General features: G+C 35.2%; 2 protein-coding genes, 1 long non-coding RNA gene, 1 other non-coding gene and 1 pseudogene across 12 annotated transcripts; 2 read left to right on the forward strand and 3 right to left on the reverse strand.

Annotated features, from left to right (window-relative positions):
- Positions 1–150: 150 nt before the first annotated feature.
- TRNAR-CCU lies at positions 151–223 on the reverse strand. The gene has a single exon. It is a non-coding gene; the product is annotated as a tRNA-Arg (tRNA).
- Positions 224–384: 161 nt separating this feature from the next.
- On the reverse strand, positions 385–2,776 carry LOC123200542 (annotated as a pseudogene).
- LOC123200543 lies at positions 2,282–3,203 on the forward strand. Its single transcript, XR_006498602.1, has 2 exons — positions 2,282–2,423; positions 2,776–3,203. It is a non-coding gene; the product is annotated as an uncharacterized LOC123200543 (long non-coding RNA).
- Positions 3,204–5,334: 2,131 nt separating this feature from the next.
- On the reverse strand, positions 5,335–6,305 carry LOC123200544 (ethylene-responsive transcription factor SHINE 2-like). The gene is made up of 2 exons (XM_044615754.1): positions 6,072–6,305; positions 5,335–5,987 (listed from the first exon to the last, which is right to left on the reverse strand). The coding sequence occupies exons 1-2, from the start codon at positions 6,149–6,151 to the stop codon at positions 5,447–5,449; spliced, it is 621 nt and encodes a 206-aa protein (XP_044471689.1). The 5' UTR covers positions 6,152–6,305; the 3' UTR covers positions 5,335–5,446.
- A 2,473-nt stretch (positions 6,306–8,778) lies between these two features.
- On the forward strand, positions 8,779–12,905 carry LOC123200545. 9 transcript variants are annotated; one of them, XM_044615757.1, is made up of 8 exons: positions 8,779–9,238; positions 9,331–9,477; positions 9,607–9,705; positions 10,095–10,222; positions 11,145–11,355; positions 11,994–12,081; positions 12,407–12,473; positions 12,572–12,905. In XM_044615757.1, the coding sequence occupies exons 4-8, from the start codon at positions 10,100–10,102 to the stop codon at positions 12,623–12,625; spliced, it is 543 nt and encodes a 180-aa protein (XP_044471692.1). In that variant the 5' UTR covers positions 8,779–9,238; positions 9,331–9,477; positions 9,607–9,705; positions 10,095–10,099; the 3' UTR covers positions 12,626–12,905. The 9 variants fall into 9 exon arrangements, with proteins under 9 accessions (XP_044471692.1, XP_044471690.1, XP_044471691.1 ...); XM_044615755.1 differs by having other exon boundaries at positions 9,331–9,453; positions 9,522–9,705; XM_044615756.1 differs by having other exon boundaries at positions 9,331–9,453.
- Positions 12,906–14,932: the final 2,027 nt, after the last annotated feature.

Below are 14,932 nucleotides of genomic sequence, written 5' to 3' on the forward strand. Positions count from 1 at the left end.
CACCGCCATGAAATTAAAGGAGAACGGGGAAGGGTAATCAGGAAGGGAAATCCTTGCAGTGATTGGCTTACAAGTTACAAGTCTGAATAGATAATTCATGCAAAGACTCATTCTTTGCACCCACAGAGATTTGGAATTGGAAAATGATTACGCGCCAGATAGGGGTCGAACCTACGACTTTCTGCTTAGGAAACAGACGCTCTATCCACTGAGCTACAGGCGCTCTCTCTTGGTTGTCTTTAAATATATATTATATATTAATAACAACACAGTTATAGGATGGTCACGTCGCATAGAACTTTCATCAAAATTATTTAGCGGTTAAAAACAAAAAATTTACCCCCTTGTTTGTAAATATTCTTCCATTTATGTCCACAAGTTCAGTTGTTTCAACAGAACTGCAAAATTAATTTTAATAATCTTCTTACATTTAAGTGATGAGAATTAAATAAATGTGTTACATTTAGATACTGATTTCCGCAACAACTTTCATCCATGATTCCAGAGCTGAGTCAAACATACAACAACCTGTAGGCAACTAATCTCAGTCGTGTGAGGAACAAAAAGGAAGGAAATAAGAGCAAAGATCCATCCCTCAATTTTTATGGTCAAAAGATTACAAATCTATCTGGCTGCTTGCTCTAAGACAGCAACTTTCTTCCACCCCTCTTCCAATATATTACTTTGCAAAGGAGGAAGTGAGAACACGCTCACAGTTGAGCTTCCACTTCGAATCTCCTTCAAGACATGCAGTGCCGACAGTGTTAGCTTCATATACATGCTTTCCATGTTCTCTATCTCTTGAAGTTCTTTGGGAACCGTTAGAAGCCCATTTTTATTATCTGTCAAAGTATTTGTGTCACAGCTTGCTCTCTCTTCAGTTCCTTCAGACGAGGGTGATAGTTCGTTCTTGGAGAAAAGATAATCCAGCATTGTCTCACACTCATTCACAAGCTTGTTAAGCACATCAGTTGTATTGAATGGTTGTTGCAATACCTTCTGGATGAAGGGCAATCGAATAAGAGCACTGCTTCGCTTGTCATATTTCTTTAATATCTTAACTAATCCTGCACATAACAAATCAGGATCTGGAAAGGTTACCAGTGGCTCAAGCCATAACAAATACTCAGTGCTATACTATTAGAAGCAACCCAAAAACCACAGTATATAAAGAACTTTCCCTTTTCTTTTTTTCCTCTTAAAGCATACCATCATAAGACCAAAGAAAGCCCTCAGAAATCCATTCACTTCTTGCAATTAATTGATTTTGATTTTAATCACAATAAAGTCAGCCACCAAGTACTCAGCCTAGACATATTCCTCTCTAATTATGAGCTACTTGTATTACAAAAGATTCGTCGGCATATGGGTAAATTAAAGCTATTCCTATCTTTTCCCAAGATTGTCTACAACAGTATCCATACTACTTATCTTTGCACAGAATTATTTACCCTATCAACAGGGGGAATATATTAAACCCATTTAACATTAAACTGATGAGAAGATGAAAGTTAAGCTATGCCATCCAACTGATGTCAACTCAATTAAAACCATATCCAAATATTCTAATATCACATCATCAATTTGGCCAGATGCAATAAGTATTTTGTAAACCAGGCACTGGTAACTGCTCAAAGGTTATATGCCTTTAAAAGAGGCTTTCACCAAAACATACAAGTAATAAATCATTTGAATAACAGCCTGGTTTGTGTTGTGCTTGCGAGAATAAGCTTGGCAAATACTACCAAGCAGATCCAAAGCCTCCCACTAACTTTTAGGAGATGCAGTTAGCCTCATAGAAAGGACATCAGTAACTGAAATGAAAAGACCAAGATAAAGAAATTTACCTGTGTAATTAAGGGCACTGTAATTCTCCAACAAAACCATCTCCCCACTGTAATTCTCCAACAAAACCATCTCCCCATGAAAATTAACATTTCCCCCATGAAAATTAACATGTCCCTCCCTACTTTCATCAACTGTTTATTTGAACCCTTGGCCTTTGGTACCCCACTTGCAACTCCTGCATTTCAACAAATTAACAGCCCAAATTCCAAATACTTCAGAGCCCAAATTCCTTTCCAGGAACTAAAATCAGAGAACGAACAAAAATCTCATCTAGTATTTGCAAACAACAATTCTATAATATTAAACGTAAAGATTCAATTTTTAACAGGAATCGTAAATACCTTCGATTTGATAACGTATTCCTCTTCTTTTTCAACAAAAAAGGCATTACTCAATTTCCAACAACTCAACGAATTGATTCAGACGCTTGGTCTCCTCAACGTCCTCGTCGCAATCTCCGCCGTATGGGGCCTCTAATCTGGGGCGTTTGTTACTTCTCACCCCATGTTTTGGATGGATGAGCTTCAACTGCTTCTTCAAATCCTTGTACGACAAAAACTTGTCTCGCCAATCAGGTAATGTCTCTTCGATCAATATGCTCAAACTCTTCCAAAATTTCATAGTCCTAATAATAGAAACCCGGTGAATTATTCCGATGATTCAAGACGATACGATGTGGGTAGCTGAAATTGGTAAGATAATCATGACAGAACAGAACAGAGCATAAAGATAAAGTTGCCTTTTTTATGTTGGTGGAATTGGAATATTCGTTAAGAGGAGAATAAGAATATCCTCTCTGTTTCTCAGAGTATATCTCTTTTCTATTTTCTGTTTGACTATTCAATTCTAATCTACTTCATGTTATATTCTTATGGGATTGAAACGGTTACAAATAAATTGACTTCTCATCTACATATGCAACTGTAGAAGTACCATCAATTGAGGTTACTCGTGATCTTCCAGATGTTGACAGGAATGGATATATTTTCTCTGATGGCATAGGTATGACCACTCTTGATATTGCAGTGGAAGTTTCAGAGAGTTTGAAATGGACATGGCAAGACATGAGTAGTGAGGATAAGGGAAACTATTACAAGAGGAATGAGAATAAAGAGGGGAAAGAAAGGAAGACAAGGCATCTAAAAATATTTGTATTGAGCAGGTTTGAATTGAGAACCGGAGTCTCAAATTGCTAGGATTAATTTTGCTATGTAGGAGAGATCTGGTCTCTCAAATTGCTAGGACTTGATCGTCTTGTTTTCTAGTAATTTGATGTTGGTTCTCGTTAGCAACATTGTAGCCGATTGTGGCCAATATTACTAGTTAATGAAAATATTGCAGTAGAATATCCCGAAGTTCAGTGAGTTCCTATGTTTTTTCTTCTTTCTTTTCTACAAACAATATCACTGGTAACTGAAGAACTGCATTTGAGTTGGGTTCCCATCAAAATATTAATCATGAATGCGAGGTGCTTTTTTTGGAAATTTGAATACTATGTTTTTGTCATTTGGTTGCATACATAATTCTGCAATTAGCCTGTTTTTGCCAGCAAACTACCATGAAATTTTATTATATGATTGCTCGCCAATGATAGGAAATGTAATCGAGGAGATTCACTCTACATTTTAGCTTTTTAACATATGCCTAGTTGTCCTTTTGCATTTGATGATTGACCTTTACCTAAGCTATTTCTGGACTGATGCTCCAGCAAAGCAACATCTTGTCAAGGCTTGAACCTATACTCTTGTCAGCCTTGCAACTTTTACCCTTTGAACCATGAAGTTTCACTGGGAATGATAGTGAATTTACATGATAAAATTGGTATGTAATTGCTCATTTTACATTTTAAACATGAATATCTGGTGGGCTATCACAGCAAAACCTTCATGGAGAGTTCTTATTGCTACTTTTTCTCTGTGCATCAAACAGCATGTCAAATGAAAGGTCCCACTCTTGAAATGAACGGTGAGAGGTCTAAGATGAGCTCTCCTTGTGCCTTGAATCAGAAACTAAGAAGCTTGACTTGATGCTTTAGAATTAATGTTATGATGCAGACCTTTCTCCACTCTTTTGATAAAGTGCTGTCAAATATTATTACCTTACTCTAGACTTTAGAGTGACTTTTAATGAGTTTGTAGAGGTTGCTGTTGGCAGCCTCCTCTGACCTTTTTTCTCTGTTTTTTATTTTCACAAGTTTGGTGAAAGATGGTTTCTAGTGTCCCAAACCTGAAAAAATTTCATGCAGCAGCCCCATTCCATCCCAAATTTCAGTATAGTTCACTTCTATCTAGTGAGGTTCAACTTAATTCCTATGAATTAGTCCATTCTAATCCAATCTAATCATACTCCTAACCCTAACTTGTGCAAAATTGTGTTGAATGCATGTTCCTAAACAATCTTAACACAAATTTGCCATGGTTGTCAGTATTCAAGATCAGGCCACCATTGAAATCAAAACTTACTGCCAATGCATTACCAATCTTTTAGTGGTAGGCTCGTTACCAAAAAAAAAAATCCCTTTTAGCGGTAGGTTGAGGCATTTATATAATACATATGAAGTTTTGGTTAGATAAAATGTTATTGTCAGATAATTAGAACATAAAATTCGTCATGGATTGATTTGGACATGGTTGGAAAGATTAAATATGAGGGGTCCAGATTGCACAATAATTTCATTTGGGTAAATTTTCCTGCAAAGGAGACATGAAACGAAGTAAGAAATGAAATCAAAAGAGAAGCATGCATCAAATGCAACTCAGCTAACCCATTTCAATTGATTTGATTTATTAAGTGAAAGCAACACAGCTCAAGTAGATTTGAATGATGGCATTGATGATGAACCAACTACGTAAAAAAAGAAAAATTAGAGCTGTCCTCTTAATGTTAATGGCTTCAGAACTGCTGGACCATCTCATCTACCATCATAATAATACATACCTGTTCATATCACTGTATTTCTGATCTCCAGGCCTCAACCATAAAGGTAAAGGGTCCTTTTGAGTTGTTTGACAGCTCACTTATAAAAGTAAGGACTTCCATTTATTTTCACATTAACGAAGGCAGAAATTTGGGGGTTGGAGTGGACCATTTTGGATCCATCACCATCACTGTGGAGGAGGCAAAGGGGTCAAGCAGAAGCTGACAATAAACAGAAAATACTTGACTTGAGAAACCAGAAGTTGCTTTTTCTGTCCATTATTCTAGACCACATAACTTGAGAGGAAAAATTTATTAAATCATCAACATAATTAAATTGCAGACAAGGGAGGGGAAAGACTTTAATTTATACACAAATTTTCCCTGATTAGGAGCCACTATATTAATATGTGACAAGATCTCTCATTATTCCTTCCCTTTCTTTTTTTTAAAAAACAAAATAACAGCCTCCATGTTCAGTGACCTTCGTCAACTCTAGTATGCAACACATAAACGATAAATCTCACTCCAAACTGATAAGAGAATATACTATTTTCAGAGAGTTCTCAGTGAGTGCAAATTTGGATTTAGTAATTATTTGCATATGCAGAGATGTACTTATACCTTACATATTTGCTATATATATTCTGATGACCAAGGACAGACATAATTAAAGACCATTCTAGATAACCAAACTAGAAGGACAGTTGCAATTTAGTAGTTCTTCGATCATTTGCATTGCAACTCTATCTTCATCATGATCGTTTCCAATTCTATTTGTAGCTTCAACTTGAACAGTAGTTGTTGATGAGATTGATGTTGTATCTTCCAAAACTTGATGTGTCTTCTTCTGTAGGCCAAGCTCAACCCTCATCACCCAACTGGAGTTTGAATGTGATCCAGCACGCTTTTGCCACACCCCAATATGAGAATTATCATTGTCAAGCCTAAGACAGGTAAGTGAAGGTGACAAGTCTTTGCAACACTTTCTAAGCTTTGTGTTGAGAAGTTCTGAAAGAGCCTTGGAAGGAAATGGAGAGTAGTCATGCTGATCATCAGTATCACTTTCTTTGCCTTGTTGATGAGCAGCAGTTTGAGTAGTAACCTTTGGTACAGGAAAATTGGTTTTGGCATTTTGACCATTCATTAGAATCGCAGCTTGATCATATGCTCTTGCTGCAGCCTCAGCAGTCTCAAATGTGCCTAGCCATACCCTTCTCTTCCTGTAAAAGTAACACTCATACATATGTAGAGAAAACCAAAATTAATATTGTTTTAGGAGCAATAATGTTAGTGGGTGAGCTTACAGTAAAGGATGGCGAATTTCAGATACCCAAGAGCCCCACTGGCGTTGCCTGACTCCTCTGAACTTCTTTGATTGTACCATGATTTTCTTTGAATCTTTGGGGGAAAGAGATCATAAATAAGAGAGAACTGAAAAAAATGAGTTGTATCAATGAGAAGTGCAACATGTAAAGAGTACAATATGTGCATAACCAATTATAAGATCATGAATTGTCGGTGAAATCGGCATAAAAGTCTAAGTAACTAGTACTTGCTGCAATTAAGATTTCACCTACAAAACCCTGAAAAAACCTTATTCATAACCACACAAATAAATGCATAACGTGCTACTGCTACTCACCTTTCTCCCTTCTCTCCCCACAATACCATCATTTAAGTAATTTCCATACATAATAAAATTATGACTTGAACTTTATCACCATACAAAAACAGCAAAAGTTCTTTTTTTCCGATGGACTTTGGATACATATTATTTACAGTTCATGAAAGATCAATTATGGAGTTGCAAATAGTCAATCTCTTCATCTTGTTTCATGACAGTAGTCGTCATAAATTATAATGCCTTTGTTGGTATAGTAATGGGAAGGTCTTTCTTCTTCTGAATAATGTATTTGTGATTGAGCCATTTGATTTGATTTATGCTGCACTGAATGCTGCAAAAGCAGATACCGTTGCTACCACCAGCTCCTCCTACTGCTGGCCCATAATTCAACTTCAGGAGGTGTTTTGTAATGGGTTAAACCTGGACCTAGCCCATTGGGTTTTAAATGGACCAAAACTAAGCCATAGCTAAGGAATTGAAGAATATGCTTTGGCATATTTAAGGGATCCCCGGAAGCAAATGCAGTAACAGTGAATTTGGACGGAGTTGAGTTAAAAAAAGTGCCGAGTTTGATTCGAATTATAATATCAAGTTTAAATTCATGTTAGTTTATGTAGTGTTGCAGGAGATTCGACAACCATGTGCACAATATTATTAATAAGACAAACGAGTTAAACTCGATTCGAGTGTAAATTATGTCCAAACATATTCGAATTTATCTTTAGAAGGCAAGAACATATATTTTTCGATTGGATTTAATACAACAAAGTAAGATTATCTCTTTCTTGATACTTGATCACAAGAAACAATGAAAACAATATATACATACATATATATAAAATTCAAATGAGCTACTACTTCATTTCCAAACTATCTTCGCAATCCTTACAATGAAGGCATGGGCCTGACCTGAGGTATTTGTTAGTTCTTCTCTTGCTAGTCAAATCGATTGACATTTTTATAAACTTGTCATATGTTTCTGGAAGTTGTTGGTTCTCAACTGTATGCAACCACTAATTTAAACAAGGCAAGGGTAGCGAGGGTGAAAATGCTTAAAACTCATGCCTCAAAACCACAATGACAGGAGTTATTTCGTATATATTGTGCCCATTTGACCTCAAATGTTATATTTACAATCAAATATAGAAATCTTGTTAGAGCAACACTAATTGAAAGAGTTCATACATCAATTGAGAATCTTGTCAAGTCAAAAATTTAATAAACAAATAGGTTTCTATTGTATATTAATATACTAATCCAATATTATAAAACTCCAAAATTCACGTTAAATTGAAAGATGAGAAATCACACTTTGTAAGTTTAATAAACAACAGGATTGCATGACTACTTTGTATTAAGATGCACAGGTGCAAGAATATTTTAGATCTCTAATCCTTTTATCTAGACCTTATGCAATGAATATTCAATAACACCAAATACTTCATTTATATTACTGGGTGCTTTGTGTATGTTGAAATAACTTTGATGGGGGACAGACAACAAAGACACAAAATTAAGCTCGGGGAATTACTGAAGGAAAAGGCCAACAAAGGTGTGACAGTTTTGATGACAGGTCTTCACTTGGAGATTTGAAGGATGGTTTGATGTATGATTTACAAAAACATCCTCTTTTCATGACTTTGGGACTTAACTCATTGCATCATGGAAACTTCCACCAACCCGACTTTCCAGTTTCTTCTATAAAGAAAGGCGGTCCAAGTGAGCCATGACATTCATTGCAAACTAGAGGGCCTGATGCCTGGGATGGAGGTGCTGCTTATGGTTTTCCCAATGATGTTCATGAAGCATACAAAGATGGTCTTGTTACAGGCTAGTCGGGAAACGAAAGGACATAATGCACATTCCAGAAAGTATATACTATTCTTTCAACCACATCATTAACAATATCCCAATATGTGGATTCAGAATGGCATTATGTTGCGAGCACCTGGGACTAAAGCATAATTCATCCAACCATCCGAGAAAAGTCTGCAGTGCATTTGAAAAGTGAATGAGATTCTGCCAAATAATGGGATCATGATAATCTTCCAGTTTATCTACTCCATATCCCATTCAAGTTACCAAGGATGGAGTCATCAAAACCATTCGAGGATTTGAAGAGTTCCCTGATACCAAGTCTCATGTACTTGGGAACAAAATTAAATTAGGTGGTGAAAGTTTATGTGGACTGAAATGGGGTCGTATCATAATCAAGACTCTGTGACTTGTGAGTGGGGTATTTTTCATAAAACCAGCGAAACTGACCACAACACAACTGACTACAGATGCAATACAATTATTGCCCCTGCTCAATAATTGACTAAATTTAACCTCCTCAATCAATCAACCCATAAATTCCATTCTACCTCCACCAACATTCATCTACCTGAATTGACAATTTGACATGCTCCACCCTTATTCTCTCAACAGCAGGGCCACCTCTGGACAATAATTGGCCCAATCCGAACATGTCTCACAAAAATTATCTGTCTAACCAACTGAATCTATCTCATCCATTAGTGAAGCCTAATCACCATCCAACGCCCGCTCGGCCACACACTAATCCACAAAATCTAAACCTTGAGATCAGTTGCCAAGTGCAAGCAGAACAATAACAGATGTTACCCAACTCCTAATCTCTCCAAAATCACCGTAACCTGCTCAAGCAGGTACTTATATAAATAAAATAAAAAAAATAAAACCAAAAAACAGAGAGAAAGTGAGAGAGAGAGAGAGAGCCCTTTGGTTGAACCAGAGGGCCCAAACAAAAAAAGCAAACTTTTTGCAGGAAGGAGAGACAAGACGATCCCAAAAAGGAATCCCATTTCAATCGTGCCATTTTTTGATGTTTGTACCTTCTGTTTTTATGTTTACTACATTGGATTTTATATAACTCCTGTATTTTATTTTTTAATTGGGTTTTGTTTAAATTTTTGCAGGACTGTTATGAGCCTCCTTTCTGCATATAAAGTTTCGCTTAAAAAACCTGTGGTTTGGTGCTTGTAAATGCAATCCTGTAGATACGCCCGGCCTTGGATCTGTCCTCTTTTTGCATGCATGGGGTCAGTCATTTCATTTCCATTCATGTAAAGAATACATACATATCTTATATTATGTTTTTCTTTTCCAGATTGCTGCCTGCATTTGGTTTCTAAGTAACTCTGCGGATAAAAAGAGAATACGATTTTAAGTTTAGATTCTCTGTTTGAATGCAGAGGGGTGGTAGAAAATTGAATGGAAACGTAAAGTTTGGGATAGTTTACTCTTATTCAACTTTCTATTGTTTGGTTGCACGGAAAAGGTAGCCAGAAAGGGTAAGGAAATTGAAAACTGAATCATAAATTATCAATTTTGGGACCCAACAATAACAAAACCATTAGGATTTTGCAGTTTTTTCATGGGTTAAAGATTTGCAGAATAAGTTTTCAATCTGTTTACGTTTTTCAGCTTTCTGAGTCACCAAACTTAACTGTTATTTAAGGTGTATTTGTTTTGTTCAAGTTTGTTTTTACTTAGTGTAGAATCATTTGTTTTTGTGCTTGCTTGTTCTTTAAGGGAGCCGTGTTGGCACCTTTTAAGTTTTCCATTCTTTTCTTCAAGTCTTGGGCACTCGGTTATAATACTATACAATGCGATATACTTGGGGTTTTGCTTTTGCTTTGGCTTCTGTGAGGAGATATGTATTCTAAATATTGTTTCCCAGTTCAAATGGAGAGATGTTTTCTGAAGAAACCACGTTGTTCGTTTGTTCTGTTTTCTGGGGCATATATCCACATGCTTACACATTGGTTGTTAAAATCATTTGGGAACAAATTCAATGCTCATTTCAGTGTATGGAATTCTTTTTCTTTTTAACCTTTATATTTCTTTTCTAATTTAGCTTTCTTGTATTTTATTACTTAATGACATGCTTAGTGATATGTACCTAGAGTTTTGTTTCAGTTACATGGTTAGTCATATGTTCAGCCTTCTAACTGAATTGAAATCTAGATCAGATGGTGGGAGTCTGGATGCATTTTTTATTTTATGTTGTTAATATGAATTTTTTAGGCTTCATTTATTCTAATTGTAACAAGTACGTGATGCAGGATCCTATTTTTTTTTTTTTTTGTTTGGCTCATTTTTAAGTCCTGTTTAACTAGAATTATTTCTTCTCAATGCAGCTACCCTACTCTTTTTTCTCCTCCATCCCCCTTCTTTTTATTGAATGAGGAAGTCAGATTATTTCAATTATGAAAATTTTAACTTTTGATTATCACTGAAGGCAGAGTGATGCTCATTAGCTTTCAAATAAACTTTTTTTATTTTTTCATTATGAATGAACATAAGATATGCTGGGGAAGGGTAATTTGAAGGTGTAAACATTAACAGTAGAATGAAAAAAAGCTAAAGAATATGATGAGTTATATCGTGAAAACAAATACAAACTCTTGAATTGTAGGAATGAAGGCTCTACTGTCAGGCATCATCAGAATATTTCTGGGCTTTAATGCTTGTCTGTTTACAGTATTTCCCTTTGTTATTAATTTTCCCTTGCTTTTTATCTACTGTTACTTCTTATCATGAAAAATAATCTCTTTTGAATGCACATTAAATGAATGAAGCTTTTATGGCAGAATGATAATTTAATAATCTGTTGGTCACATCATTTTATATTGTATTTAATAATTTTCCTGTCCGGATGCTGGATTGAGGATTCACTCATTGATTTCTGGTGCTAATCATGTCTTTGGTTAAACCTAATTTGCAACAGAGCAGGGGCTGTTTTGGTTGCTTCACTAGAATTCAAGGCCGAACAGCGAAGAAACATAGCATAGACAATTTCTGGAGCACCAGCTCTGGTGAGATTGACAACAATTCAGGTCTGTCCAGAACCATGTCATCAATTAGTGCATCAAACCAATCCCTCAATCCCATCAATGGTTCTTGTTGCACAAACAATCCTTCTGAATTTGTGAATCATGGCAAGTTCTACTGCTTTGATTTTGACTATTGGATTCTTGATATAAATGTGTGTGTGCATGTTACACTGAATCTCTCTACTTACTCGATATTGCTTAGTTTCCTCAGCTAGAGGGGTTTGGTCAGGCACTTGGGAGCTGATGTTTGCTTTTTAAATTGCATCTGTTGAAATTATTGAACTAATCAGTTTGAATTTGATCATACTTAGAGATACAACTATAATGATCTTATTGTAGGCACTTTCAATTAAAAAAAAAATTATATGTTTATACTAGTGAGCAGAAGGAAAAGAAAAGCCCAAATAACATGGTAGATTTTCTTGGAAACATGGTTTGAATTTTCGCCTCATAGTTTTTTCTTTTTCTTTGGTTATGTTATCTTGTGTTTCTTCATTCATGCAGAAATCTGTAGCTGCCTCATAGTTATTGTCAATTACATTTTTACTTATCTGTTTCTACACCAGCGGTGCAATTTTATAGGTTTCAGACGCACTTTTATGTTTTATTACCCGATGTTTATCTAGTGTTATTGCTGCAATTATGGGCACCTCTTTTTCTTCTTACATTCTTATCTTCCTTTTTTCATTAATATTTCAGTTCGTCAATTGAAATCCCTTAATTGTGGAACCTTCACTGTGCAGGTCTTCTTCTCTGGAACCAGACACGGCAGCAATGGCTTGCAAATAAAAGTTCTCAAAATCGAAAGGAGGTTCTAGAACCCACAATAAGGTGCATAAATTTCATTCTGGCCTACACTGAATATCTAGCTTTTACTCTTGATACGACTTTCATTGTATTTCTTCAAATTTTCTGAGATGTTAGTTTTACTCATGGATTAATATCTTTCATTTCAGGATAGATTATCCAATGTCTTTTGATGAAGATTTTGTTATATCTTATGAAACTTAATTAAATGACTCAAAATCTTCTTGTCACATTCTAATGCAATGTCTAACATGCTACTAAACACAAGCTTAATCTTTTGAAATTTTGTTCTGGCTATAAACTTTTGTCACATATATCCTACATATGATTTAACTACTGTTCTTTTCAGTTGGAACGCTTCTTATGAAAGTTTACTAGGAACGAGCAAGCCTTTTGCCCAGCCAGTCCCTCTTGCGGTAATTACACCATTTATTTTCTGCAGTTGTTATCATTTGTTAATGATAGCAAAACTGTTGGAGTCTTGATGACTGCTTATTGCATATGATATTTACAGGAAATGGTGGATTTTCTTGTTGATGTTTGGGAACAGGAGGGTTTGTATGACTGAGGAAGCATAATATCTCTTTGTTTATTGTGTTCTCTCACTTTTTGCTTGTAAGTTACAAGCCTTTGGTACTAAGTGAGGCTTGATTTGTTTCATTGGTCATTGTTTCATCTGCTTTTTTCACAGTTAATCAACCTTTTCCTCATTTCACTTAACTGGGGTTGGCCTCAGGAGATGTAATTTCCTAGTTTCTTAATGGGTTCTGCCCACAAAGTCAGGCCAGAATCCATTAACTTGATGTTTACAGGCCATTTAAAAAAACAGAAAATTTTTCTTCTCGGTACAGGGGCATCTGATAATTAAGTTTATTAGGAACTCAATGATTGTGATGGGAAAGGCAGGTAGAAGTTTCTTAATGATACACAGAGATAATTTAATTGAAAACATTAGCCTCCAAAATGGACCTAAATTCAACCACTTCATATGACTGTATGGAGCAATGTGTTTGCTTTTAGATTAGACATGACTGATGCGTTGTGTTTCATATTTATGTTATTATAATACAGTAATTCTAGATAAATTAGTGTGAAAAATCTTGATTCTTTTCAACCTGTTTTGATATGTAGTCTAATTCCAAATGAAATCATCTCATCTCTTTGTCTTTCCTTCTCCAACATTAAAAGTGGGTGTGGGTCAGCTATGTTTAAACTAGACTATTAATAGAAAGATGTGGACCTTATACATTTATTCTACCTGTAAGATGACACTTTCTGGAGGGAATTTTCCTTGCAATTTCTCAAGTCCTCGTAAAAGAGTAGGTGTTGTAGATTTTAGGTTTTAAGATTTAGGGCATTAAAGCAAATCTCGAGTTCTCTAAATTGGAGGTGTGAATCAAAGTTAAGAAGAAGAAATGGTTGATTTACATCAGCCCCCATAAGCCAAAGCACATGTAGCAGAATCCTGTAACAATCAAAACTGATACAGTGGTACCAAACACAGATCATTTGGGACCAGCAAATCTTTCCATATCTGAAAGGAGTAATAATCTAATTTGTGTGATGATGTTTCATAATCAAGAAAAAATTATGTACATTGCATAGAACCCAATACTTGATACAGTATAATAGAATTGAAATAGTCAAATGGGGCTGAAGCCTGAAGAAGTTCACATATCAACTTCCAAAACCTTGTGAATTTAATAATAAACCACATGGATATCATGGAAGACCAAATTAATCCAAGTGGGTATTATAATAATATGGGTGCATGCTTTAAGAAGGAAAATGCCAACTTAAATTGGTCAAAAAAGTTGAACAACAGGCAATATTTTAAAATTTTAGTACCGTAAAATTAAATCCAATGAACCTGGGAAGAATTATTTTCTCCATCTACCCCATTTGAATATTGACAAGCAGATGCAGGGTATCATTTTATTTCCATCATCATACTCGAGCAGATTTCATAACAAAGCCAGGGTGGCCTGCTTGGGTTCTGTGCTATTATCACTGCAACTTGGCTCTTTTTAAATGAATTCCTGGTCATAGACCACCAATTTCATCACCATGTCCACTTGACAAAAAATAATAATAATAATAATATTTGAAATGGGTATTTTTCAATCTCAACATAAGTCTTGAAAGTTGTTCAATTATTTACATTTGTCCTCATTCGGCAACTAGGATGCATCTAATCACAGCTTTATTTACATATTTAGGCCAAAAGCACTACTTTGCTTAACATTAAATCTAAGTATTAGCATACGTAATCCCAATTTGTCATATTCTTCTTGTGTGATTTCCAATTGAGATGGATGGATTGGATTACACATGCAACCTAACCTACAATTTGCATTACTATTATTGGGTCATAAAGAATTAATCTGTCATCCCTGAAAATGGGTGTAAATGGATTATACAATACCCTATGAATTCACATCCAAATTCAAAGTTTGAAGAAGCAATGTAAAGCAATGCCCCCACCACACGGACCATTATCCCACACATATGCATTTAATCAATCCTAATGTGTAGGGTTGAATCTCAAACAAGTTGATTCGGATCAAATAAGTTGAATTTGAATTAAAATAAATCTAGTTTGAAATCAAATCGAATCAATTCAAATCTAATAAATTATTAAAAAATTATTAAAAAGTTGTTAACAGATTTATTTTTTCTAATAATTTTTCATATTTTCATCAATTTTTCTTCTTTCTCTTATTGCTTTTTCTTTTTCCCTAACTTCATTTCAAATGATTTTTTTTTTCAACTCTTTTTAATAGTTTTTCTTACGTTTTAGCTCAAGTCAACCCTACTCAATCTCAGCTCACCTCAAATTCACCCATACTAATGTACAAAATGCTGGCAGCACCTT

This window comes from Mangifera indica, chromosome 17 (assembly GCF_011075055.1).
Source record: "Mangifera indica cultivar Alphonso chromosome 17, CATAS_Mindica_2.1, whole genome shotgun sequence".
NCBI lineage: Eukaryota > Viridiplantae > Streptophyta > Magnoliopsida > Sapindales > Anacardiaceae > Mangifera > Mangifera indica.